At 38.9% G+C, this 25356-nt stretch overlaps 1 protein-coding gene across 1 annotated transcript in view; it reads left to right on the plus strand.

The window, feature by feature from the left end:
- mthfd1l (methylenetetrahydrofolate dehydrogenase (NADP+ dependent) 1 like) overlaps nt 1-25356 on the plus strand; it is a 51978-nt gene that overhangs the window by 25032 nt on the left and 1590 nt on the right. Inside the window, exons 20-26 of the mRNA XM_041806038.1 lie at nt 1695-1806; nt 10196-10335; nt 12501-12542; nt 15800-15903; nt 16078-16255; nt 18533-18640; nt 18784-18936. Of these exons, the coding sequence (XP_041661972.1) occupies nt 1695-1806; nt 10196-10335; nt 12501-12542; nt 15800-15903; nt 16078-16255; nt 18533-18640; nt 18784-18936 (837 nt within the window). The remainder of the gene's footprint in view (nt 1-1694; nt 1807-10195; nt 10336-12500; nt 12543-15799; nt 15904-16077; nt 16256-18532; nt 18641-18783; nt 18937-25356) is intronic.

Consider the following 25356-nt stretch of genomic DNA (forward strand, 5'->3'; position numbering starts at 1 on the left):
ATGAAAGTCAAGCAGCTTTTTTGTCAGAACCTTGTTAAACGGCTGATTTACTCCTCAGAGGGGAGGCTGTTTATGCAGGCAGAGGGAGAGGTATGCAAACAAAAGCTTACAAAATCATACACGGCCTTCCCGTCCTTCCTTTTCCTCCCGATGAAGGAATTCACGTGCACTGTTAGAGTGGGTCAGTTGGCTTCCCAAGTTTTCTCCATGACAAGTTTTCATATTAACTTTCCTTTTAAAAATCGGTTATGAGTGCAACACAGGGATTATCATCTTCAGGTGTTCTCTTCTTGGCTATTGGATTCTCTGATGCTTTTTTTGTTAAAGCTGGATGCAGACAGCAAACTGTTGTTGAATAATTCAGAGGGAGGAAAAAAATGTTTAAACCAGAGGTTTTCAACTGGTCAAGCCTCAGGACTCACAATCAACTTTTTATTGAGAAATGGCAACCCAGATTTCTGATATTGTTGAATCAGTTGAGTTTATTGGTTCAACAATATTACATTTTGGACCTTGTACAGTACAAGACATGACAAATCAAAGAGGCCACTGGTTTGAACTGTCTTGTGCGACAATACAAACTCCATGCAGGTGTCTGCAGCATGCAGTTTCTGTGCAGCTGTGTCACTTTTTTAGTATCATCTGTTTTTGCATATGGAGTCTGCGCAGCTTCTTGTTACAGTCATGGACAAAAGTATTGGCACCCCTGGAATTTTTCCAGAAAACCATTTCTCCCAGAAATAGTTGCAATTACAAATGTTTTTGGTATGTACATGTTAATTTCCTTTATGTGCATTGGAACAACACAAAAAAGCAGAAGAAGAAAAGCCATAATTAACATAATTTTACACAAAACTCATCAAATGGGCCAGGAAAAATTGTTGCAGTGAGTGAGGGCATATGCTGGCATGTGAGTTGCCCAGGTATATAAACCACCCTACTTTTGCGATGATAAAATAGGCATTAAAACTATATTTACTAGGGGTGGGAGAAAAAGTGCAAGACTAATGCTAAATCAGCTAAACAGTTGAAAAAATGGTATAGATCGCAATATACTGCAATATATGGTATTGCAAAATGTTTAAAATTGCAGTAAAATTGAATCGTGACCCAAGTATTGTGATAATATCATATCATGGGGCCACTAGTGATTCCCACCCCTAGTATTTACCGAATTCAACATTAAATAAAGGAAAATGGAAATTAAAAAGTTAATTTTTTGCATTTGTTGCTCACAGAGTTAAGTTCAGCATTTTGATTGAAATTAATAAGTAGCACCTTTGGAGAAGAACAGATTTAAAGTGAGGTTTGATGGTAATTTCAAAGGAACAGAAAAGGCCTGTGTGTCTGCCTGACCCATAAATTTGCAACAAATTCTCTTTCAGTTTGTGTTTGTGTGCGTGTGTGTTTGACCTTCAGGGATTCATCTGAATCAGCATGTGTCAGGAGCCTGGCCCTCAGTCAGGCTGACGTGCCAGTGGAGTACTTCTTTTCTTAAACTGTTTAGACAAACAGAGAGGCAGCCAAAGTGCATCCACACTTTGGTATTTACTCCGGATGCTTCTGAAAGATGTTGAATTTTGGATTCAAAGCATCTCTCAGTCTTTGTTGAAATTTAGTGGGATGAGTTGCTCCATGTTCCACTGTTTTCTAAACTCTTCCTGCATGTTTGTGTACCTCCCTAATTGTCGCAGGGTACACCAGTGTTTGTCCACGCCGGGCCCTTTGCCAACATCGCCCATGGCAACTCCTCGGTGCTGGCAGACAAGCTAGCTTTGAAGTTGGTGGGACGGGATGGCTTTGTGGGTAAGAGCACACGATCTGCACGTATCACACATTTCACACACAAGAGCCAAAGTAGAAAGGAGACCACAAAAACCACAAAGCGTCAAGATCTAAACTAAAGGGTTCAGATGTGGAGAAATTTCAGGCTTACACTATAATTTACAAATTACTCTAGTCATGAACTTTACTATGTGATCCTGCTGTTGCAACCTTTAGCCTACATAAATGAACTTCTGTATGAATCTGCTCTACCTTCCTCTGGAAGAATAGTCAGCTGTGGTGTTTTTCTGCCGCGTAACTTTCGAGGAAACTTGTGGAAAGATTGCGTAAAAACACACAGGAGAGAGGAAGGAAGCTGATTGATAATCTTAAGAGCGTCTGGAATGCCTCAGAGTAAACTACACTAATCCCTTCAACGTCAAAGCATACTTGAGTATTTCCATTTTTATCTGTCTATCTATCCCGCTGCTCGCTTTCTGTCTTCTTTTACTTAGGCTTCAGAAATATGCAAAGAATGTGTGCTTGTTTATGTGTGTGATTTTTAGTTGCAAGCTTTGTCAGGTGCATTTGATGCCAATGCAACATCGTGTCTAGGCTTGAATTAATGTGCACATGTTTTTAGAGCAGTAACAGGAAAAGAGTGGTGACTGTAAAGGTGAAGTTTATACAGGCTGTCATCTGTGAGCTGTGCAGAAGTGTAGGCAGCATGAGAAGAGAGTAGGATTTCACAACACTGGTGCCCAGAAGCAGGGAGGCTCTCCGCCCGGCTTGTTTTCCATCTGTCCGTCTCGTCTCGTTCCCTCCCTTCCCTGTCTGTGTGTTTGTTACCTGACTCTCAGGTATGCCAAGAATCCGACCTCCCTCTTTCTCCTCCGTCTGCAGCTGGGAAGCATGTACCCCCTTTTTCTTACTCCTTTCCTCTCAAGCTTTTTTCTCTGATGCAATGAACTTTGCCTTCTTTTCACTGTCACTACAGAAAGGAATAACAACTAAACAGCAAAGTCAAGAAATAAAAACTTCTCTGCTCACAGACAACTATTTTTTATCTAGCTTTGGAAACAATATAATATAAACAATATAAAGAAAACTGAATGGAAATACATGCTAAAACTTTCAAAATAAAATTGATTAAACTTCTATTTAGGGTCAAGTCAGGGTTCAAGTCACAGTCACATGCCAAAATTTAAAAGTTGAAAATCTGACCTGCAAAGTGTAATTACAAAACTCTTTGTAAAGCGGAGTTAACAGTCTGATACATGAAAAAGCTTGTCCTTAATGAAAACATTCCAATGCAGCAACATAGCTCATGTAGCTCAGTTAAGTGCTCAGATTTACACATTTAATGGAGCTAAAGCTAAGCTCACAAGGCACCTAAGTAAGCTAAGGACCTGTTTTATCTGTGTCGCTAAGTTAGTGTTAGCTACGTTTGCTAAAGCTTACGTTGCTAGATAACAAAAGCTACACAGCTGATGTAGATAAAGCTAAGCTAACATAGCAGCTATGTAAGCTATGTAGGAAACATTGGCTTATGTAGTAACATTAATAAAGTAGCTAGCACAGCCATGTTTGTTTCAGCTAAAGCTAATGAAGCTAAAATGAGTCAATTTTCATTTAACCACCTCTAAAACAGGTTCATACATAATTTAATCCTGTACTAGACCTCTGACCTTTTTCTTTATTTTATTTATGAAATGTTGCTTGGTCTGTGGTGTTTGCAGTGTGGTTATTTCATGATTGTAACTGCCAGACTTTGTTTTTGAATTAAGTTGAATTTAGGAAAAAAAAATCTATAACTGGAAATAAGTTGTACAGGCAATTTCTAGCATTTCCCTTTCGTAGTAAGAACGGTCAGATGAAAGGTTTGTTAGAGTTGTCATTAGAAAGGTCAGTCTGCAGCCAGACCCCTCTCCAAAAAACTGCAGCTCCTCAACTGTTCACTTGATGCTGGATCAAAAAGACAAAGCAATTATAGTTATTGGTAAATCTTTTTGAAACAGACGTTACATTGTGGAATGCTGCCTGATATTCAAATAGCTGTCACACCAGATGCAGAGATTCCCTGCAGTTGGTGTAAAGCAATCCACTAAGGGCCCAGCAGAGAGCAGAACTTTTTTTGCCATCTGCAGGGACCCAATTATCAGGACTTACATTTTTGTGGGATTCAACTACAGGAAATTCTCTGACATCCTGTCTTTAATATCAGCAATACAGTTATCAAAGCACTCAGCTCCCCAGGGCCAGTGGCTTTAAAGGACAGGTACAGCTGAGTGTCATCAGCAGAAAAATGTAATAAAACACCTTGTCTTTATATTAGTGCCCCAGAGGAAGCAAGTACAGAGGTCCCAAAACTGATCCCTGGGGCACACTCATTTTAGCCAATACAAATCGCAATACTGATATACACATAAACTTTCAGAAAAAGAAAAAAGATTGTTTCATGTGCAAAAAATTAACTAGCTGTAACTCAGACCTTAAACTGTAGTCCTTAGAGCACACTATAAAGTTTAAATTCTGCCTATTCTATCGGCTGATTTATTGGCTGGAAAAATTGGCAGAAATGTTCATATTTGCCAGTACTGATAATTGAGCTTTTAAGCTAATATTTACCCAAATTGATATTGTGCAGATGATATTCTTCATCCTTATTGGAAATGATTGGAAGTTAGTTGGAGTCAAAAAGACACAGTAACTCTGAATAACTCAGAATAATCTCCCATCTTTAGAGTTCTACTCAACAGTTAAACTTTCCTGCACTGGTTTTTACTCTCACAGGTTTTACCAATCTCGTTTGTTTACACAGCAGAAAGCTGTTTTCAAGAAAAATACAAAACACCCATGGGAAACACCCATAGTTGCTTCAGACTGGGAGCGAAAGTTTAGTAGAATTAAAACTAACATGCAGGGAAGACTGAAGACTCTGCCTTTTAAAATGTTTTTCTCCCTAAACCCATTAAATGAGAAAAATTGGATGGATGGATGGATGGATGGATGGATGGATGGAACTTCAAGTAAAATTCAAATAAAAGGAGCTATTTGTGTTGGAATGACAAACGTTTAAAACATGTGTATGGGTTAAAATAAGGGATACATTTGGGATGATGAATCTATTACCTGATTGCTCAAGTATTTATTTTAACAAGATGCCAGGCTACTCAATCTTACATTTTAATATGACAAATACAAGGTGATAAAAGCTTTGACAAAGCAACAAAGATCAAAATGTGAACCTAACTATGTTAAACCTAAATGACTCTGTCAGTGTCTGACTGTGCACCACCACACCAAAGTGTCTTAAAGTAATACAGAGTTCACTTTAATTAAGAGTGCTTCTCTTGTGGCAGATGAGGTACATGAACTCCTTATGAACTCAGAGAAGATTGTGTGGATGTGTATGAACAAAACCATGGCCATGCATCTTTAGTTTCTGTTTTATTGTGGTTCCTTTAGTCACTTTGGAATCTAGAGTTGAAATGGAGAAATGCTGCTGTAGGAGGGGGCTGCTGGGAGATGAATTCCATATGGCAGATGTGAAGGATTCATGTTTCATTAACTGTCTGGAGCATTAAAAACAGATAACCCCGATCCTTACATGCTGTTACATTTCCCACTTTGCATAGCCTCCCCTGAACTCAAGCAACAAATCCTTCAGGCTTTTAGCAAAACATCTGAGAAACTGAGATCCTTTCGAAATGTTTAACTTCTCAAGCACTAAGTTTAAACAGCAGTTCATACCTTAGTTGGTGATTCCAAATCAGAAAATTTAAACAAAAGTGTATAGCACAAATTGAGCAAGTAATATGCATGATTCTTCTCTATTTTGCACATTTTAAAGACACTTGTTTAATGAAACTAATATGTGATTATAATAAAAATAATAAGCAGCTGTTTGGATCAAGCATGGCTTATTCTGGGAAATCTCCATCATAAAGTAGATGGTCTTGTTATGCCAAGCTTCTTTCCACTTATATTGTTGCTGTTTATATTGGCATGGGTGTTTTTACCCATGCATAGCTGCTAGTTTCACCATTCAGCCTTCTTCTTTCTTCTTTCAAGCGGCAGCTTCGACCTCTTGTTCTCCTCCTGCTCTCTGGACAGTTCAAGGTTGTCACACAGAGCAGGAAACCTGAGTGTTTCCTAAATGACATCCTGTGAGGTCGATCTCCCGCTTGGTGTAATGTCATGCCATAATTACACACTCTGTCTTTGTTTCTAAACTCCTCCTCCTGCTCTACTCTGCTCTGATTTATTGAGCATATGTTTTATGAGTACTGGTATGTTAGATTTGTGGGAGGGTGTCATATTTATTGAAATATTCACAGATCCTGAACCCAAGAATGTGATATTCATTGGCAGCCTTGTTCAGTAGTCAGAGCCAAGCCTCTCGCGTGGTGCTAACCAGAAACAGGACTCTCTTCTCAGTTGTATTTGGCCACATTAAGTTGAGTTACACTCTTGTGCACATCTATCTGGCTTTCTTTATTGCTGTTAAGACTTGTGAGTTACAATGTCTTCTTTGTGTCAGTACTCTTATTTATAGTCCAACTTATTCTTCAAATTCTTTAAACCTCCACCAAAGTATTGCTCCTCTTGTTCTTCTCCTTCTGCTTCCCACGCAGATTTCTCTTGTCCCTCTAATTTCAATTCCCCCTTTTTCCTCTCTTATAATATCTCTCTTCTTTTTTAAAATAATATCTGCCTCTGGCTTCATTGTAGTGCTTTTACGTGTGTATCTCTGGTGAAATAAATCTCAATTTCTCTTGGAATTCAGGGAACCACAAGGAGAAGAGTGTTAGTTTTCTTCATGGAAATACATTTTCTTACTTAAGCCATAGAAAGGCATGCTTTGTAAAGCCAAGATGTCAACCTAAAAAAATATTGTTACTCTTTTCTCTTCTCGGCCACGTAAATGATCATCATAAACAGTGGTTGCTTTAAAAAAATGATTGGTATTTAGGTCTTTTTATTTTCTGTTTCATAGAATATATTAAGTTAATTTTAAACTGATATCACTGACTTTGCATTAATATGGACAATACATCTCCATCTTCTACCATTGCACTCAAGTGAAGCCAAAATACCTCCAAGATGGGTGCTGACATGTTGTACAGACACCATAACTTGGAGTCGAGACATGTGCAGAGGTGATCTGGTTGGACTGTGGGATTGATGACACACTTCTTCTGCTTACTTTTTCTGCTTAAGTATATTTTTAACTCCCTGATAGAACATTCAAGATTCCTCAGGTTCTTCCAATCTGCTTTAGATAGGCACAAGAATCTGTTTTGCTGTAGACCAGGTATGTCAAACTCATTTTGGGTTTGAGTCCTAATTTGCTCCACTGAGATGTCCTGCGGCACGACTATTTTTTAGCAACATCAATTCAACCAAAGACAGATATGTAGGCTGCTTGAATATTTATGAATATCAATTATCCAATATTAATGCATGTACCATTTAATGAGTTTACACACAACAATGTTAATTAGCTACTTTAAACAGGATTTACCTGCAAGAAATATAAACAAGTTACACAAAAATATCATGCTGCCCCTGTATCATATGACTATTTCAAATTTCAGTGTTTTTAGAGTCCACTGATGATGAATTTATAAGACTGGAATATTCATTATGAATATACATTCAGCATGACTGTTTACAGCTGTGAAACTGCAACCTGTTGTCCACAATATCTGATCTGACCCCGAGATTATTTCACCTGGCCTGGGATCAGTGCACAGGGTCAAGAGATCAGACTCTGGAGAATAAGTCAGAGTGAGGAAGATCTTACAGAAATTTTTCCCTCACTGGTGCGCTACCACATTTGTCATTCTACTGGAATCTCTCTGACATCCCTGCATGTGGACACCTTTTAATGCAGCTTCTCAACCAAACAAATAGACCTCTCATTTCATATGACAGACTGTGCCCAGATTGGGATTGAATGTTAAGTTATAAAGACATTTTTAACCATTAATAGAGGAATTTTAACCCTCTGATGAGACCTGGAGTAAAATACAGTACAGGATTTAAAAACTGTTTACTGTTCAAACTTAAGCGATCAAGACTAAAGTTTCACTTCTTGTAGACATAAAACTAGATTGTATGTAAATAAATTTAGTTGATCTTGCTTTGGCATTAAAATTTTATTATAATGAAAAATTAAATATGTCGGGAGATTGAGGCAGGGAGAGTGAAAATATTTGTTATCCTTAGAGCAGCTGCTATTAGCCAACTCAGGAGAAGAAGCTTTGTTTGGAAAGGCAAAAACCTCACATTCGTTAAGACCTGACATGCAAGAAGCTAGTCTGAGGTGCGGACAGGACTGGACTCCATTAGGATGAGAGAATGGAGTGCAGCTGTGCTCATGTGCTTAGTTCTTCATCTTTGATAACATCTCTGCTACTTGTTGGAGCAAAACTAGACAAAAGAAATGATTCTCCTTCAATCTTGGAAAGCATGCAGTCTGTATCAGCCTTTCCTATGGACATTATTTTTGCTGAGCTGAGGTGATGCTGCTGCTGCATGGTATGCGCCCTGCCGTGCGTCTTTTTTATGATGTCACTCCCTGCTCTAAAGAGAGTTCAGCGTGCCATATTTAACTCATTTATTGCATCATATTAAACTCTTCCTTTGCTTTGATTATACATAAATCATAATAAATGGAAAAAATCTGTATTTTAGATATTTCAAGAAGTAAATATTGAAAATTATTATATATTTTTTAGAATTGGCCTCTTTTGCCCCAAACGTCTTGTGGGCTGGATGACACCTGCAGGCAGGCCGGAAGTGGCCCACGGGCTGGAAGTTTGACACCCCTGCTGTAGACGCGTTTATAAAAAAACTCAATGACTATTTCTGGTTGCTGTTATGTTTTCCTGTCTTTCCCCCTCTATTCTGCTTATCCAGTTGAAAATACTGCAAGGTGCCACATTTGTCAACAGAGCTGTTAATCATGATGTCACATCCACTCTTTTTGAGATCAAAATACATAATTAAATTTAACTATTGAGAAAAATGAACACAGGTTTGAGATTTTATTTTTTTTCGTTTTCTAGTTTGATAATATCCCATCTGTTGCCATGGAGGAGGTGGGGTTTATAATCCATATTGCAGCCAGTCAGCAGGGGGAGCTCTAAATTTATTTTGTTTCACTTCTAGGCAACAGTTAGTGTGTCTATCTTAATATACAATCTATAGTGACTAAAATACTACATTTTCCATCTCTGAGTAAGAGTTACAAATAAGCTCTTGACAGCTTTATTGATCTCTATGAACTAACTATGTACACACACAAGCACATAAAATACATCCATGTAATTTATCACTGTAATTTAATTTGTTTGATGGTCCTCCTGGTCATGTTTCCTTATAATCCTTTTAATTTGATTAAAATGTTTATGGGGTCAGCTGTTTGTCATTGTGTTCTACACACAGGCTGCCCACGTGCACTGATGATTCAGACAGAACATGAAAGCAGACTGTTTAGAGTAATGCTCAGTGTCCACAAAGTCACTTGTGTGGTGTCCAGTCTGTACCGTGCATTTCATAGCAGATTGCTCCCTTTCTAGTCAATCTTTGTATTTTTGCAGCACAAAGTGGCACGGATGAACATGGATGTTTGGTCCTCTGAAAACTGTAGCTTTTAAGTTGAGCCATAACTTATTTTCTTGTGGATAGAGGAGACTAAACATTTGCATTATATGGATTTGTAAGGGAAACTTCTTCCTTCAACTCAATGGCTTCATTGATGAGCCACAAAATGCACTGAAGACTAGATATTTAGACTTTTGCCTTTTATCCTTTTTAGTCTTTGTAATCAATATTGATGAACTAGGAAACAGTGCACCCTTACAAACACTTTGTAAAGGTTTACATGTAATACAGATGTTACATGGCTCCATTATATTTTCATGACAAACACCACCAAAGACTCCATCATACATGCAGGTATCTTTCTCCTCAAGGTTCAAATTGCAGTGTTTGAACCAGGCCGAATCGCCTGCACTAAATCAGATGAATATTAAAACCTCACTTAAAAATCTAAGTGTGAAATATTCCTCCAGAGTTCTGACTGAGTACAGTGTTGCCACACACATACACACTACCAGTACCAGGAAGCCTTATCTTAACAAGACCATCATTCCAGGTGGATGATTTGTTTTGCTTGGAGCTTGTTCAAGAGGCCTGTGTGTAGGAACCATACACACTGTAGACTCTGTCTCTCACAGTGAACCAATTCTCAATACAGTGTACAGACTGAAACACAGACTTAGCTCTTGTTGTCATGATTTTTACAAGATGTCAACATGTGTATACATAAAAAAAACTTTGTATAATCACTACTTCTTTTTAAGTTTATGTTTTCATGTTCTGTTGTCCCTTTTTGAATTTCTCATGCGTTTCTTCACAGTGACAGAAGCTGGTTTTGGGGCGGACATTGGGATGGAGAAATTCTTCAACATCAAATGTCGTGCTTCAGGGCTCAGACCAAACGTGGTGGTGTTGGTTGCAACAGTCCGAGCATTGAAGATGCACGGTGGGGGACCAAATGTGAGTCAACAAAACACCAAAAACACATAAAACCTTAAAACCTCATTTGTTTCTCATTTAATAAAGTCTAGATATCTAAGTGCAGTCTAAAGTTGGGTGCACACTGTGCAAGTTTCATCCGATTCAGACACAAATTTTGAGTTGCGTGACTCACTTGGAAGCCGTACCGACATTCAGTTGGATTGTGCGTTGTTTGTCATGCTGTGTACAGGGGGACATGACAGCCTACCATGACCTGAGTATGGCCTGACTAGCTGCTCCTGACTGGTCATGTGAATATCTGGCATATTTGATTTCGGTTGTACAACCACAGTGAGAGCAGAATCCTCAACTTTGGGGCATTTGGGTGAACTCTGACATCTTAAATCACCATGAAACAGCAGGAATTAGTTTCTAATGCCTCCCCTGCTCAAGGAAATAAACAAGCACGAAATATGCCTCCAGCTGCTTAGCTGACAAATTTCACAGTGTGTCTGCACAGCATTCTGTCCACGCCATGGTTTTGATCTGACTGATGGCTGTCCTTAGCCACTGGGTCTATTTTGGAGTAGGGTGCAGCACAGTTCAGCTTTGAGTATATGGACAACAGGTTCATGCAGGAGGAAAGAGAAAAACCTATTAACACCATGTTCCTTTGCCTTTCTGTGGTTGATTTGCCTCCTCTTTTTATATAATGTTGATTTAGTGATGAGACAAATGATCAGCACTTTGTACCTGGAGTTTTATTTGGATGTTTTATTTGGATGTTCTGTGTGTTCCCATGTCTCTTCCTGTTTTAGTCAATTTGCCTTGTGCGGATTAGCACATGCTGGCTGAGGGCACAGAAAATAGACTCAACGCGTGTCTCAAGTAAAGCAGAGCAGAGTGGTGTGACTGGCATGGCATTCACCAGAGACAGACCACAGGGTGGGCCAGGGACACCCAAAACCTGGAATAGAAAGTTGAGCAGTTTATGGCACAGAACGAACACTGTGCAGATGGACTATGTGGGAGTCGAAGGTTACAATCTGGAAGTTTTAAGATTTGTTTGATGGGCTTTTATTTCTTTATTCAGATAGGACAGTGGATAGAGTAGTAAAGTAACTAGGGATGCAGAGAGTGGTGCAGGCTGGATTTGAACCAGGATAACAGCTACAGTACATAAGGCTAAGACATCTCTTCTAGGCCACCTGTGTCTCTTCCTGTCTGGCTTTTACCCAGACATTTAATCTGCTGGAGTAGAATTAGATTACCAGTGGCATAAAGGATTTCCAAGAACACAAACAAGTATGTGACATTCTTATGGAAAAAGTCCCAATTTTACAAAACAATGAGGAGTGTGAAGTCATGAAAAGGCTCCTCTACTGTTTAACAAGATTACTCAATGACATTATATTTAACTTTGTGTACAGACAATAGATTTGTATGTACCGAGGTGCATCACAAGGTTGCATAAAGATTTCATTGCCCCTTTTGTGAAATTCTCTGAAATTTGTGGCATTACTTGCTCTAACAGCATTTATATTCCTGTGTTTTTTTTCTTCTTTGCTGTTCTGGATTCTTACTTAACCATACATCAACGACCCCATTGTAGACACCAAATACAAGCAGGACATTAAAGGGCAGGACAGCATTTCGGAAAGCTCAAACTTTTGGAGTTTGCCTCTGTCTCCAAGAAAAAAATGGATGACCTTCAGTCAAATCACATCAGTAATGACTAAAGAAGTATGAGCATATTTAGTAGATGCTTCAGATTATCAGCGGCATATGAAGGTGTTTTAATGTGAAAAATGAAGCAATGTAAGAAAACTGCATCCATACATTTTGTTTTACTCCATTTTCCTGTGATAACAAGCAAACCTAAGATATTTTCTTGAGATCTTGACGTTTTTTTGGGGGGGATAAAGGGGTTTTTGTCATGTAGAGATCTTAACAAATTATGTTGTCATCACAGGACACCTCATATTGTTATCCTGGGATAGCACAAATACATAAAGATCTTAGGCAAAAACTAGAACTTGCTCATTATCACAAGGAAATAGATTGGAATAAAATGGATGGATGGATGCATGCCCTCCTATGGTTTCCACGGCAAACTAAATTTCTGCAGTGTACCATTTGTTTTTAATGGGTTAAAGAGATTATTAATTAATGTGTATATTTGTTATTTTTCTACTTTTGTTCAGGTGTCAGCTGGTGCACCTCTTCCCAGAGAATACATTGATGAGGTAAGAAGAATGTAGATACAAAACAATACATAGAATTATGTTCTAAAAGCATCCACATAGATAAAAAATATTTACAGATACAGCACATCTCAAAAGTGAGACCCCTTTCACTTTTTTCATTTTTGTTATGTTGCATCCTGATGCTACAGTTGTTTGAATTCATTCTTTCCTCACTGATCTACACTGAGTACCCACATCCTTTTAGAAATTTTTGCACGTTCATCAAGAGAATATTACATTGACATCAGTATTCAGATCCTTTGCAACAACTCTTGAAATTCAGCTCAGGTGCTTCCCATTTCTCTGGATCATTGCTGAGATGTTGTTACACCTTGATTGGAGTCCACCTGTGGTAAATTGAATTGATTGGACATGGGTTTGGAACTGTGCACATCTCTCAATAGAAGGCTTCAAAGTTGGCAGTGCATATCAGAGAAACAAAAACAAGCCATGAGCCATGCTCACTTTGGCTGGGCGACCAGCTCTTGGAAGAGTCTTGGTTGTGCCAGACTTCTTCCATTGAGAATTATCAAGTCCACTGTGCTCTCAGGTGCCCTTAGTGCAGCAGAAATGTTTTGCAGCCTTCCCCAGATCTGTTCTTTGCATCAATCCTGCCTCCGAGATTTTCAGGCAGTTCCTTTGACTGCATATCTTGCTTTTTGCTCTGATATGCATTGTATGCCTCGAAGCCTTCTATAGAAAGGTGTAAGCCTTTCCAAATCATTTCATATTAATTTAATTTACCATAGGTGGACTCCAATCAATGTGTAGAAACATCTCAGCAAAGATACAGAGAAATGAGAGGAACCTAAGCTAAATGTTAAGTGTTGTTGCAAATGTTCTGAATATTTTTTGTCAACCTGATATTTCAGTTTTCAATTCTTAATAAATTTGCAAACATTTCTAAAATTCTGTTCACGTTGTCATTATGGGGTAGGTCACAGAGAAATAAATGAATTTAAATGATTGTAGCATCAGGCTGCAACATAACAAAAATAAAAAAGTAAAGGGGGTCTGAAGCCTTTCTGAATGCACTATAATTGTGTTAAGCTTTCTGACTGTATGGTAATAAATGGTTTATAATCAAGTTAGAAAATAATCCGCTGAGCCAATGTTATTACATTATGATGTAAAGATCAAGATGTTTCCGGCAAATTAAAGTTGGTTTTCTCTAAATGCCCGTCGAGAGACTCCAAACAAACAACTTCTCATTAACATAAGGCTTTTTTTTTTATCAGCATGGCTGCTTGTTTTGTGTTTTTGAGGGATTTGTCATGGAAGAAATGCATTTTGAGAGGCCATTCAGCACCCTCTAGATGTGGTTTTGTGGCCCTTGACATTCCCAGCATGCCCTTAGGGGCCTCTTGCAGCCCTGACCTGTAGAAGAGTCAGATAAATCTAAGAGGCATGGAGATGACAGTTCACACAGGTTTGTCTTTTAGGTTAAATGATGGTTTAAGCTGGAAAAAACACATTTTAGACATTTATGTGATGAAATAGTCGAAGCTTCAGCTTGTAGTGAACCTATCAGCCTCAGGCCTCCAGCTGTATTCTCACAGACATTGAAATTCCCTGCCTCTGTGGATAAAAACTTCGCCCACTAACATGGTTAAGGGCACTTATTTGATTAACAGCACAAATAGACCTTTGCATGTGGTTTCCGGATATTTGGGGCTTGGATTCTTTTGGTGTGTGTGTGTGCATGTTCATATCTGGCTGGAATCACTGCTCCTTCAGCTGAGTAAATAATGAAGGAGTATAAGTTAATTGTGAAGCCAGTAATGAGAACCAGAAGTAGAACAGAACCAGGGAAATTAATTTATAGACCTGTACAGCCTTACTCCTCTGAGCATGAGGTTGCTTATACACATACATTCAAACATATTTACACACAAACACACTGCAAAACAAAATTACTTTGGTCAAACTGGAGCAACTGTACAATAATTTCTAAATATGCTCGGGGAAACCTGGACTTCTGCTCATAATGTTATACAATGTGAGAATTGATGAATGAATACACAGCAGGAAACCTGCAGTTTTAGTGTGTTTTTCCACAGTAGGGAGATTCCCCTATATGCTGCTGTACAATATCTGACCATATTATGACTCCAAATGTTAACAATGCACCATATCAAAGATGAAAACTGATTGTTACCAAGGCATAGAACTTGTTTATAAAAATGCAGCTAAATTGGTAAATAGGAAAGAATCTCATTTAAAGTTAAGCATTCACACTTTAGGATACAACATGATATGAAACAATACGGTACAATATGAGAGGATATAGAATGGTACTATAGCATACAACACAATACGGTACTATATGATACAATATGATGTGGTACTACACAATAAAATACCATGCAATAATGTACTGTACAATATGCTGCTTTATGGCGCAATACAATACGGTGCTATTTGATACAGTACAGTACTATATGTTACAATATGAAACTATAGGATACAATAAGCTATTATATAATACAATATGATTTGATTTCCTTAATTGCCTTGAGGGTGTTTCTCCTAAATCCAAGTTTAACACCCATCCAGTGTTATTTCTATATAAAAAAAGCATTAAATCACTAAAATAAAGGTATTAACAATGAAAGCATCTGTCTGTCTTTGGCCCTTGTCAAAGTTTTGCCACGATGGACACATCTCTGCAGATCCCTCACACCCCGCACACAAACTGTTCATGCTTCTCCCCTCAGGAAGGCGTTATAGAGCACTGTATGCCAAAACCAGCTGACACATAGCCAGCTTTTTCCCTCAAGCTGTTGCTCTGCTGAACTCTTAACGGCCACAGAACTAAAAGAACAGAACAGAACTGAACTCTTAACTTTGTCTTGTAAATATGACATAACTATAATCATGTTCAACTGCTTCATCTACATCATGTTCATCACCCAGCTTCAAAATTGCATATGTTTATAGTCATAGTCTATCACCAAGCACCCTTTGCACCTTTCATTCTCTTGTTTGTATATATAAGTCAATGTGTTCAATGTTCATAGTGTGTATTAATGCTCATAGTGTGTATTTATTATATATATATATATATATCTGTGTGCTAAGAGAGCAAAGTTTAACCAGAGTCAAATTCCTCGTATGTACACACATACCTGGCCAATAAAGTTGATTCTGATTATGATTATGATTATGACTCACATGTGCTCTCCTATCATATAGCATTGGTTGAATTATAATCTGAACTTGTGCTGATTTTCTTTTTTTGTCTCTTTTGCCTGCAGAATCTCAGCTTGGTTGCAGGTGGTTGCCGCAGCAATCTCAGGAAGCAGATCCAAATTGCACACATGTTTGGGGTGCCAGTTGTAGTGGCACTCAATGTCTTCAAGTAAGACACACTTCTCCAAAGTCAGAATATTTATTCCTTAATGAACCGTAAATAAATAGACAACAGTCATAATGAAATGGTGAATTTATAAAATCATAAGATTTTGTCTGTTTTTACACACAGTTCGTAATATGCCACCAAGCATTGCTAACTTTTCCAATGATGATCTTTCAGGACTGACACTCAGGCAGAAATTGACCTTGTATGCCAGATAGCCAAAGAGTGTGGAGCATCAGATGCTGTGCCATGCCATCACTGGGCTCAGGGCGGGCGAGGATCGATAGAGCTAGCACAGGCTGTGAATGAGGCTGCTAGCAGGCCAAGTGACTTCAAGTTCCTCTACCACACAGAGGTGAGATAAATCAGCACTCTCTAAGTTTCTCAGCTGAATTGTAAGAACGCCACGGAATATAGTTTTACTTTTATTTATATATCTTGTGTCTGTTGTGAGTTTTTGCTGTTTTTTATTTAAAAGTGAATGATGATGTTTACCTCTGGACTGCAGCCAGAGGATGTGGTGGTATAAAAACATCAGCTGGTTTGAGTTAGGGACTTTGAGAAAGTTGTGACTCAAATTAACTGATCTTGTTATGCTAATGTTCATGCATGTGTCTGTGTTTGTAAACGTGCACCTTTTACAAATGCATGTAGCTTCACAATCAAGTGAACAACGAGAATGTAATACAATAGTTCCAGGATTTACTTAATAAATCCAATTTGGGGAGCCATGAAATTAGACCTGTCAGTTGACATGATTAGACAGTCCAGCATTCATTCTTCATATTTATTTACTAGTTGACAGCGGTAGCTAGGCGGAATATAAGGGGTTGGAAAGACACTAAATGAGTCCTGAATATAGGACTCTTTTTGCAGCAGGGGGATAGAGTGGATCCATAAAGGAAATGTGAGCAGAGCAAGTGGTAGAAAGCAACACACAAGCGGGGTGGACTTCAGGATACAACAGAATGACGGGGGACTTGGTGCTGAGGGTGTGGGGCAACATGTCACAGGAGGGTAAGAAAAGTGTGCAATATGTGATGAATGGCTGGAGTAGAAGTACACCAAGCACAACACCTTAATGATGAACTTAATTAAACCCTCTTTTCAAAGTCCTGGTAAAGCTTTTTTTTCTTTCCTTCCCAAATCCCATCTGCTGCACCCAAAAAGTAAATCCTTACAAACATGAAACAAAAGTAGATGGAAAGGAAATGAAATAAATAAAAAATGTATGGATCTACTGTCCTGTTTCTAAAGAGATATTTACAGGCTACACCTCCTGAGGATGGGTCTGAATGTGTCAGAGCAAGGGGCAAACTCTGCTGTTGAAAGGGGAAGGCCATGCTTAAGTGTAGTTTCTTGAGTGGCCACTTGAGGCTGGCTCATACCAAGGAATCCCCATGAAAAGCCCATTTAACAGTACAAACAAACATGTTTACAGTCTTGGTTTACATAGCAGTTTCAATCATTGGTAAAAACTTTTCAGACTTGAATGTTTCTTTCTTTACAATTCAGATTCAAGAATAAAAAAACATTCCTACAATCACAAGATACAGTATTCTAATCAATAACACTTCAATCAAGTGGACATCAGACATACCATACAGCAGCCAACACTTAACAAAGATATAGCACAAAAACAAATGTACACATACAGTTAAGAACACAAGTGATGACATCTACAACACATGTAGGGTAGGTATTCCTCTTATGTTTGTTTGCCAGGGGGCTTATGTTTCACTTGAGCTAAATCCAGTCACTGTCTGCTTTGTGTGTGTTTTCAGCTTTTGGTATATGCTGAAATATGTAGTTTGTTTCAGCAACCAAGAAATTTGTTTGTCCGGCCTTAATTTCACCTCTCATCCAGATGAAATCAGCATTTCTAACATGAAGTCCACTGGAGCTGAATGATTTGGGAAAATAATCAAATTGCTATTTTTGTTTTTTTGTGATTGTGTGATTTTTTTTCTTGTGCATTTTCAACGAACACAAACAATGAGTCATTCCATGGTGCATTCAGAAAGTATTAAGAACCCTTTCACTTTTTTTTCCATTTTGTTATGTTGCAGCCTGATGGTACAGTCAAAAGAAAATGTTCAATCTTGTTTCTGAGCTCAGCAGGCAGTTCCTTTGACCTCGTAGCTTGAGTTTTGCTCTATGCATAGTCATCTGTGAGGCCTTCTATAGAGAGATGTTTGCCTTTCCAAACCATGTCCAGTCAATTTAATTTATCATAGATGGACCTCTCAATTAAGGTGTAGAAACATCTCAGCAAAGATCCAGAGAAATTGGAGGCACCTGAGCTGAATTTTAAGTTTTTTGCAAAGGGCCTGAATACTTATGTCAATGTTATATTTCTCCAAATTCTTGTATGTATAATTGCCAATATGCATGGTGCAACAGTTTTATGTGCACAAGGATCCTCAAATAGGGATGGTTATGCTTTAGACTGCAGAAAGACAACAAAGAGAAGCAGCAGGTAGTACAAATGATAACCAAACATGCTCAGTGATGTGATTTGTATTTGTGTAGCTTTTAGTAACCCCTGACATCATGCGGATGTGTATTCACTAAATCTAATTCTCTTTGACTTGAGCGCTCATTTGTCTCTTCTGCACCGCCATTCCCACAGATGCCGATAGTGGAGAAGATCAGGACAATCGCCCAGAGAGTGTATGGAGCTGATGACATCGAGCTGTCTCCAGAGGCCGAGGCCAAGATAGATTACTACAATCAACAGGTGAGATCACTTCTACTGCAAAAAAAACAACTGACTCATCACTGACAGGACTCACACAGCTCATCCTTTATCACTGTGCCTCTTTGTCCCTCACTTTCTCTCAGTTATTAACCAATTTTCTTGCTCCCTTTGCCTTTGTGTAGGGTTATGGTTCACTGCCTATCTGCATGGCTAAGACTCACCTGTCCCTGTCACACATGCCTGACAAGAAGGGCGTCCCCACTGGATTCGTTTTGCCAATTAGAGATGTTCGTGCCAGTATCGGGGCTGGCTTCATCTACCCACTTGTGGGGACTGTAAGTGTGAACACCAATTCAGATCTCTGTTCTGTATAACTCAAAGCCACAGAGCTTGTGTTTGAGTCCTCTTCTCTGTTTTCCTGACAACCGTATAACTTAGCTGTTTAGTCCTGAGCCGGGCCGGCTGGAGCCTCTCGTTTGACGGTTGATGATGATGATGAGCCAGGGCAGGAAGGAAGCAGCTTCCTGAGAGTTTTTGCCTCCTGCTGTTTCACCAGCGTGCCCTGAGGTTGTAGCTTTGATAGACTAAGGTAGAGGTGTCAAACACCAGGCATGCTGGGAAAGCATGGGCAGCGTCTTGGTGTGGCGTCTGTCCAGTCTTCCAAAACTGCCTTTGATCTGCTGTGGCCCATGGAGCCACTGGCACATTGACAACCCTTGAACTGTGACTCCTAACCCAAAGGGATTGCTCTTTGAACTCTTAGGGCCAGCGTCGGTCTGCCTAACCGATCCATAGATTGAATTTTTTAAGTTATATGAAGCAGAAGTCAATCCTGACCTCCAGCTTTGCCTTTGCTCTTCAAAAATAAGGCAGGGAACCATTTTTAAATGCCTTTTTTAAAGCTCCTTTGAGAAGTCATTAAAGAAAAGGACATCATAATACAGACTTAAATCAATAGTGGTGCCTCTGTATGACTTTATTAGAGTAAACCAGCCCATCAGCTGCAAGGCTGACTATTTCCTCATAGTTGCTTTTAATGCCTTCAACTTCTGTTGTGGGGTAGGTGTCACTTGAGACAGGGCCATGCCTCCTGAAGAAACAGCCTTTTTAACACATTTCACAGCAAAAAGATCAGCTCAAGTGAGTCATTTAACTCCCAAAAGAAAGCTGGATAAGATTTTTGTCATTAGACATGACCTATGCATGCACAAGGCAAGATCAGCTAAGAGGTGACATGTCCACAGGCGGTGCTAAAATCTATGCCAAACTGTAATTCCTCACAGAACATTTAAGAAGCTACAGTGAGAATATACAAGTCCCATCCCTTTACCACCACATAAAGTATTTACTCACAAAAGTCTTGTGAATATTTTTGTGTTTCGCATTTTCTATGCAACAAACTCTGGCCTAAAACATCCACCAACTCAGAGGTCACACTTGACTCCAGGAGGTGAAAAGATCGCACCAACAGAACTCCTGAGGCGATTAGGGCGTGGATGTGAGAAGAGGGGGAGGTTTGGAGGAGGAGGAGGGGATGGGGGGTTAAGGGTCTTTACACGGTGAAGAATCAGGAAGGGGCTGATGTCATTCTTCAGATATGTTGAGGGAGGGGTCGGCAACAGAACAATAGATCTCTGTAGAGTTCATATCCCGTTAGAGCTGCCTCCTTACTATTAAACACAGAACAGTACAGACTCAAAAAGACCCCCTTCTTTGGCTTGATATAACCATGGACATAACTGGTTAATGTCAAATGAGATTCATTTAAGGTCTGCAGTAAAATCTGTGAAAGCCAGCAGTGACAATGACAGTCCCACTGATGGTAGAACCTATTTTCCATAGGTTTCAATAGGTTTCAATTTCCATACAAATGATGACTTCAAATGTTCAGAGTCCTAAGCGACACTTAATTTACAGTTCTGCTGTGTCGTTCTGCATTTTTGTCCAAAGCAAAACACATCTAAAACACACTGTCTCACCTAAACAGGAATCGTGACAAAGAGCTTCAAGTTCATTATTTTTTAATCGGCAATAACCTGATTTAACCTGAATCATAACCATTCTTATCAAAGAAAAATATCTTTTTAAATTATTTTGTGCAGTAAATAGCCCTCTTAAAAATGATAGTTTGTGACCCGGCCTTCTGAAATTTTTCAAATAATCAGATTCATTTAGTGATTAAAAAGAGTACAGACAGTACAAAAAAACAAAGATACAGGACAAAACAAGCATGTTTAAGAGAGTTTCATAGGCATTTTGGCTCAATTTTTTCCAAAGCACACCTTCCCGGCTCACTGAAAAGAACTCAGTGACCTGATCCATTTATTGAGTATCACTGCTCTAGACTTTACTCTTGTGGGCACAGCCCTAAGAAACGTTAAGCAAAGTCACAGTGGCAAGGAAAAAACTTTCTGTTACCAGGCAGAAACCTCAAGCAGAACCAGAATTATGTTGAACAGCTGTCTGCTGAACTTGCACTGGGAGTATGAGGGGTGAGAAAGCTGCAGGAAGAGAGACAAGGACAAAAATAAAGGACAATGATAAAGATGACTTTATGGCTTTCTTGTCAGTAAATCCATCTTAATCGTATCTTTTTTTCAATATGGCTACAGTGTCAGTAATAAAGGTAGCAATATGTGCCATATTAGCATAACTACTATGTCAGTAAGTAGACAGGACATTCTGATATTAGCATTAATATTAGATGTAAGGCTGATGGTGATAGCTGTAGCAGTTGTTCTTGGGCAGGTCTGCAGCAGCAAGCCATCCATGCCCAAACACTGATGGTTAATAATTGATGTTTAAAACATGTAATTTTAAAGTTCAAATAGCCACCCACTCTCACAGGTGAGAGTTCAACAAGATTTAAAACTCTCTGTTTTCTGTTCAGTGAAATTTTATCTCCATGTTTTTCACATTTGGCCCAGCCAACAATACAGCCATCAAATCTACATAAAATCCAACAAAAAGAGCATCTTTTGACTTTAAAACATAAGATATTCATTTTGTTACTCATATCTCCTTTAATGCTCCATTAATCTTAAATGCCACAATTGTTTTCCATTGAACTCAATTTCATAATCTTCTCAATCCTCTCGTGTATCAGCGGAGTTGTTATTGACCCAGACTCTCCTCCAGAGTCAGTGGGGGGTGAAAATCCAGCTACATTGTCTCCCCAAGGCTTTACCCTGACAAAGACACATTGTGTTTGGGTATAATAGAGGGACTTATTTGGCTGAGTGGAGTTTCCAACTTTAGCCGAGGAGTGTTGTGTGTTTTTGCGAGTGCCAACTTGTTCTCAGGCTGGAGAAGAGCAGTGGAACAGCACGTCCTTTGTTGATTTGAAAAACTTTGACAGTTTGTCTTCACGTTTTTGCATCTTTTGATATTTAAATAACAGCCTGGCACTTTTTGTTAAAAAGCTTTGGAGAAAATAAGCTAATGCTTGTGAATCAATTTACGCTACAGCTGCTTCCTGTAATAATTTGGAAGCAGTAAGAAACCCTGAGTCATCCTGTCTTTTGATTGAAGAGTTGTTCCATTTATACAATGAGTGAAAGTGCGAGTCTTTGTGAAGATTTAGGAGAGATTTTCTTGCATTTGCATCCTCAGCTTCCTGACCACATTTTCTGGTAACAGAATTACGGATTGTGTTTTTTTTTTTTTTTTTTTTTTTGTTTACCATTAACACAGAGTTGTGTATCGAATTTAGCTACCACTAAGATTGTCAAAATATTTGCAGTTTTGATACTCTACAATACCTTTTGATATTTTTCAGTACTTTTCAGTAGCTCACTGTGTGTGTGTGTGTGGGGGGGGGTGGGGGGGCAGAGACAAGTGTGACACATTTTGGCACGTGTTTAGAGCTGGGCAATTAATCGAAAAATAATCGGAACCGAGATTTAGAGCCTATAACCGACGAAAATCTGCCATGTCAATTTTTTTTTTTCCCTCTTGTAATATCCCTCTACTGATGCTGTGTATTTTGATTTCAGTTGTCTTAATAAATAACCAATAATTGTTAATCTCTGCATGTTCCTCTCAGTTATTCACTTTAAAATAATACAAATGGTCATAGACCAAACAGGGTCGGAGGTTGGGGGTGGAATAATCGTTCATTAATCGTAATCGAGGTAAAAAGCCTAATTAATCGTGATTTTGATTTTTGCCATAATCGCCTAGCCCTACACGTGTTGCTCAAAAGCCTTGGTCAAGCTCGATGGCATCTCTTTTGTCCAGGCCTTTTCACACCTTGGTAATACACCTAGAGACTGCCAGTGGTTTTTTTCGGGCCCTTGGGACATCCAAAGCATGACCAGGAGCTCACGGTAAACTCTACTACCCAGCCTGACAGTACCCTAGGCTGTGCTGACTCGCCATATTCACCTCTTTCTCTGCCCTAAAGGTGTGGAGTTTGTTATTTTTTTGGCAGATTATATTTTCTGGTACCACGCTAGGACATCCAGAGCACGTCTGGGGGTTTGCCAATCCTTAATCCCCTTTACAGCCCCCTCAGGCGGCTTACTCACCATATCTATGGCTACACCTGGCTTCAGCCTTAATTTTTGGCCCAAAAGTTCCTAAAAGTTCATTATTTACGTAGCTTATGTAGTTACAGTGAATTTAGCTATGTTCGCTAAAGCGCACATTTCCAAAACGAACTTAAATACATTGGCTTCCTTAGCAATGTTAACTATGTAGCTATGTGAGCTTTAGCTCAAGCTAACGAAAATAAAGCTAGCCACTATTTGCATATCTACCTCTTAAACTGGTCCGTACATAATTTAATCCTGGTTAGACATCTGAATTTTGTTCTGTTTTATTTATGAAATGTTGCTCAGTCTGTAATGTTTGCAATCTAGTTATTTCATGAATGTAAGTGCCAGACTTTCTTTATGAATAAAGCAGAATTCAGCCATTGTGTTTTAGTAATGAGTCATGTGACAAAAATATCAAAATAAATAGTTCTATAGGTTTAGCTATTAAATAGTGACATCATGCTAAAGTGACATCACAACTTAAAGCAGCTCTAGGAATCATTCTCCGTAAGGCATCCCATCAGGATGAAATGTGATGTACTGATAGTTAATTACACTACGTCTGCTCTTAGTGTGAGTCATCTCTGGTTCCTGGTCAATCGCCGCTCCATGGTCGGAAAAGCGGGACATGAGTCATGACGGCAATCACTGTTTACATCAAACCAGCCTACAAACAGAGTTAGCTGTTAGCATCCACTTAATCACACTTTGGGCACGTCGGCCTTGTTTTGTCCCTCCGTTTACATGCAGAGCTGTGTTTCCTCAGACAGGAAATTGGCTGGTCACTTCCCTCTGTCTCATTTCCACTAATGGGCTCATAAAACCAGCCCTGGGTCGGGGGGGAAGGCATGCAAAGAATGTCGTTCACTGTCTAATGAGTGAGTTAATTGACTTTTTTCAGCTTGGACGGGACGATGTAGTGGGGTTTTTGGAGAGGAGAGACATGTTCTGAGTGGGACAGTTACCTTGATCCATTTTAGCATCTTCTGTTCAAAACACTTGCAATTTTTCACTTTGAATATAAGATTCATATATAAAATAAAATCTTTCGATTATGCTGTTATCCAGAGAGCATGTTGGCAAAATCTGGTAAAGTGTTTGCTTATGTTTCTGGACACAAGTCTCCATTCACATGCTCTTGTTCCTGTTCCTCGCAATAATTTGATCAAATCAATCAGGAAAAGTCCCGACTATGGATGTCATTTTTGTTCTTATTTAATTATCCGCCTCCACATGGCAACATTTTGCTTTGAAATTAGTTTTGAATACCTTGATAAATGGTTAGGAAATATACTTTGTGCAAATCTTTACTATGAACCAAACTAAAATACAGCTTCTTTCTGCTGTGTATTGCACTAGTCAAAACATAAACATTTAAAAAAGACCCCCTCCTTCCCTCAGTGATTTTGTTTCATCAGAGTAGAGTATACCCTTGTACACAGTCACTTTTCATATCTGTGACTTAGCCTTTTGTCATCTACATCATGATAACAATGTGAACAAAGCAACCATTCTCTGTGGCCAAATTCATCTCTGCTAAAGTGGAGGTTGTCAGAGCATTGATCATCTGTCTGCCCGGAGATAAATGAGTCTAGATTATAGTCATTGAACCTTTAGGCAGTGATTTATTTTCTCTCTTCAAGGTTTGATACCAAGTCGTAGGGGAGACCAAGTCTTGTGGTTTAGAACAGCTGTGTTGTGGGAAAACGCTTTAATATGAGGTTTAAGTTATTATCTGTGATTGCAGTTCTTCTCCATTCAGGCCAAAGAACAGTGACGGTTCGGAACAAATATAATTACCATCACACCTCTTGTGTCAACACTTCTGTAGTTGAAAGTAGTCCCTTGCAATGAAGCTGTGATTATACATTGTGTCATTCTTACACTTTATGTCAGATTTTAATTTTTCTGATGACAGTATGTTTTTCAAAACTAGATAAGCTCTTGAGAAAGGTTCAACTTGTGTTTTTGCACATTCTAAAAATATAACAGTTGCAGTGATTCAATAGACCATTTTATGTATGTAGTTTCAAAAGCTACAGATATTTTAGCTTAAAATTGTGCTGTAGTTTATAAATAAATTTGCTGACCATGTCCATCCCTTTATGACCACAGTGTACTCACCTACCTCTAGCAGGATAATGCACCATATCACAAAGCTCACATCATCTCAAACTGGTTTCTTGAACATGACAATGAGTCTGTTGTAGTGGCCTC

The sequence above is a fragment of the Cheilinus undulatus genome, linkage group 14 (genome assembly GCF_018320785.1).
Source record: "Cheilinus undulatus linkage group 14, ASM1832078v1, whole genome shotgun sequence".
Taxonomy (NCBI): Eukaryota; Metazoa; Chordata; class Actinopteri; order Labriformes; family Labridae; genus Cheilinus; species Cheilinus undulatus.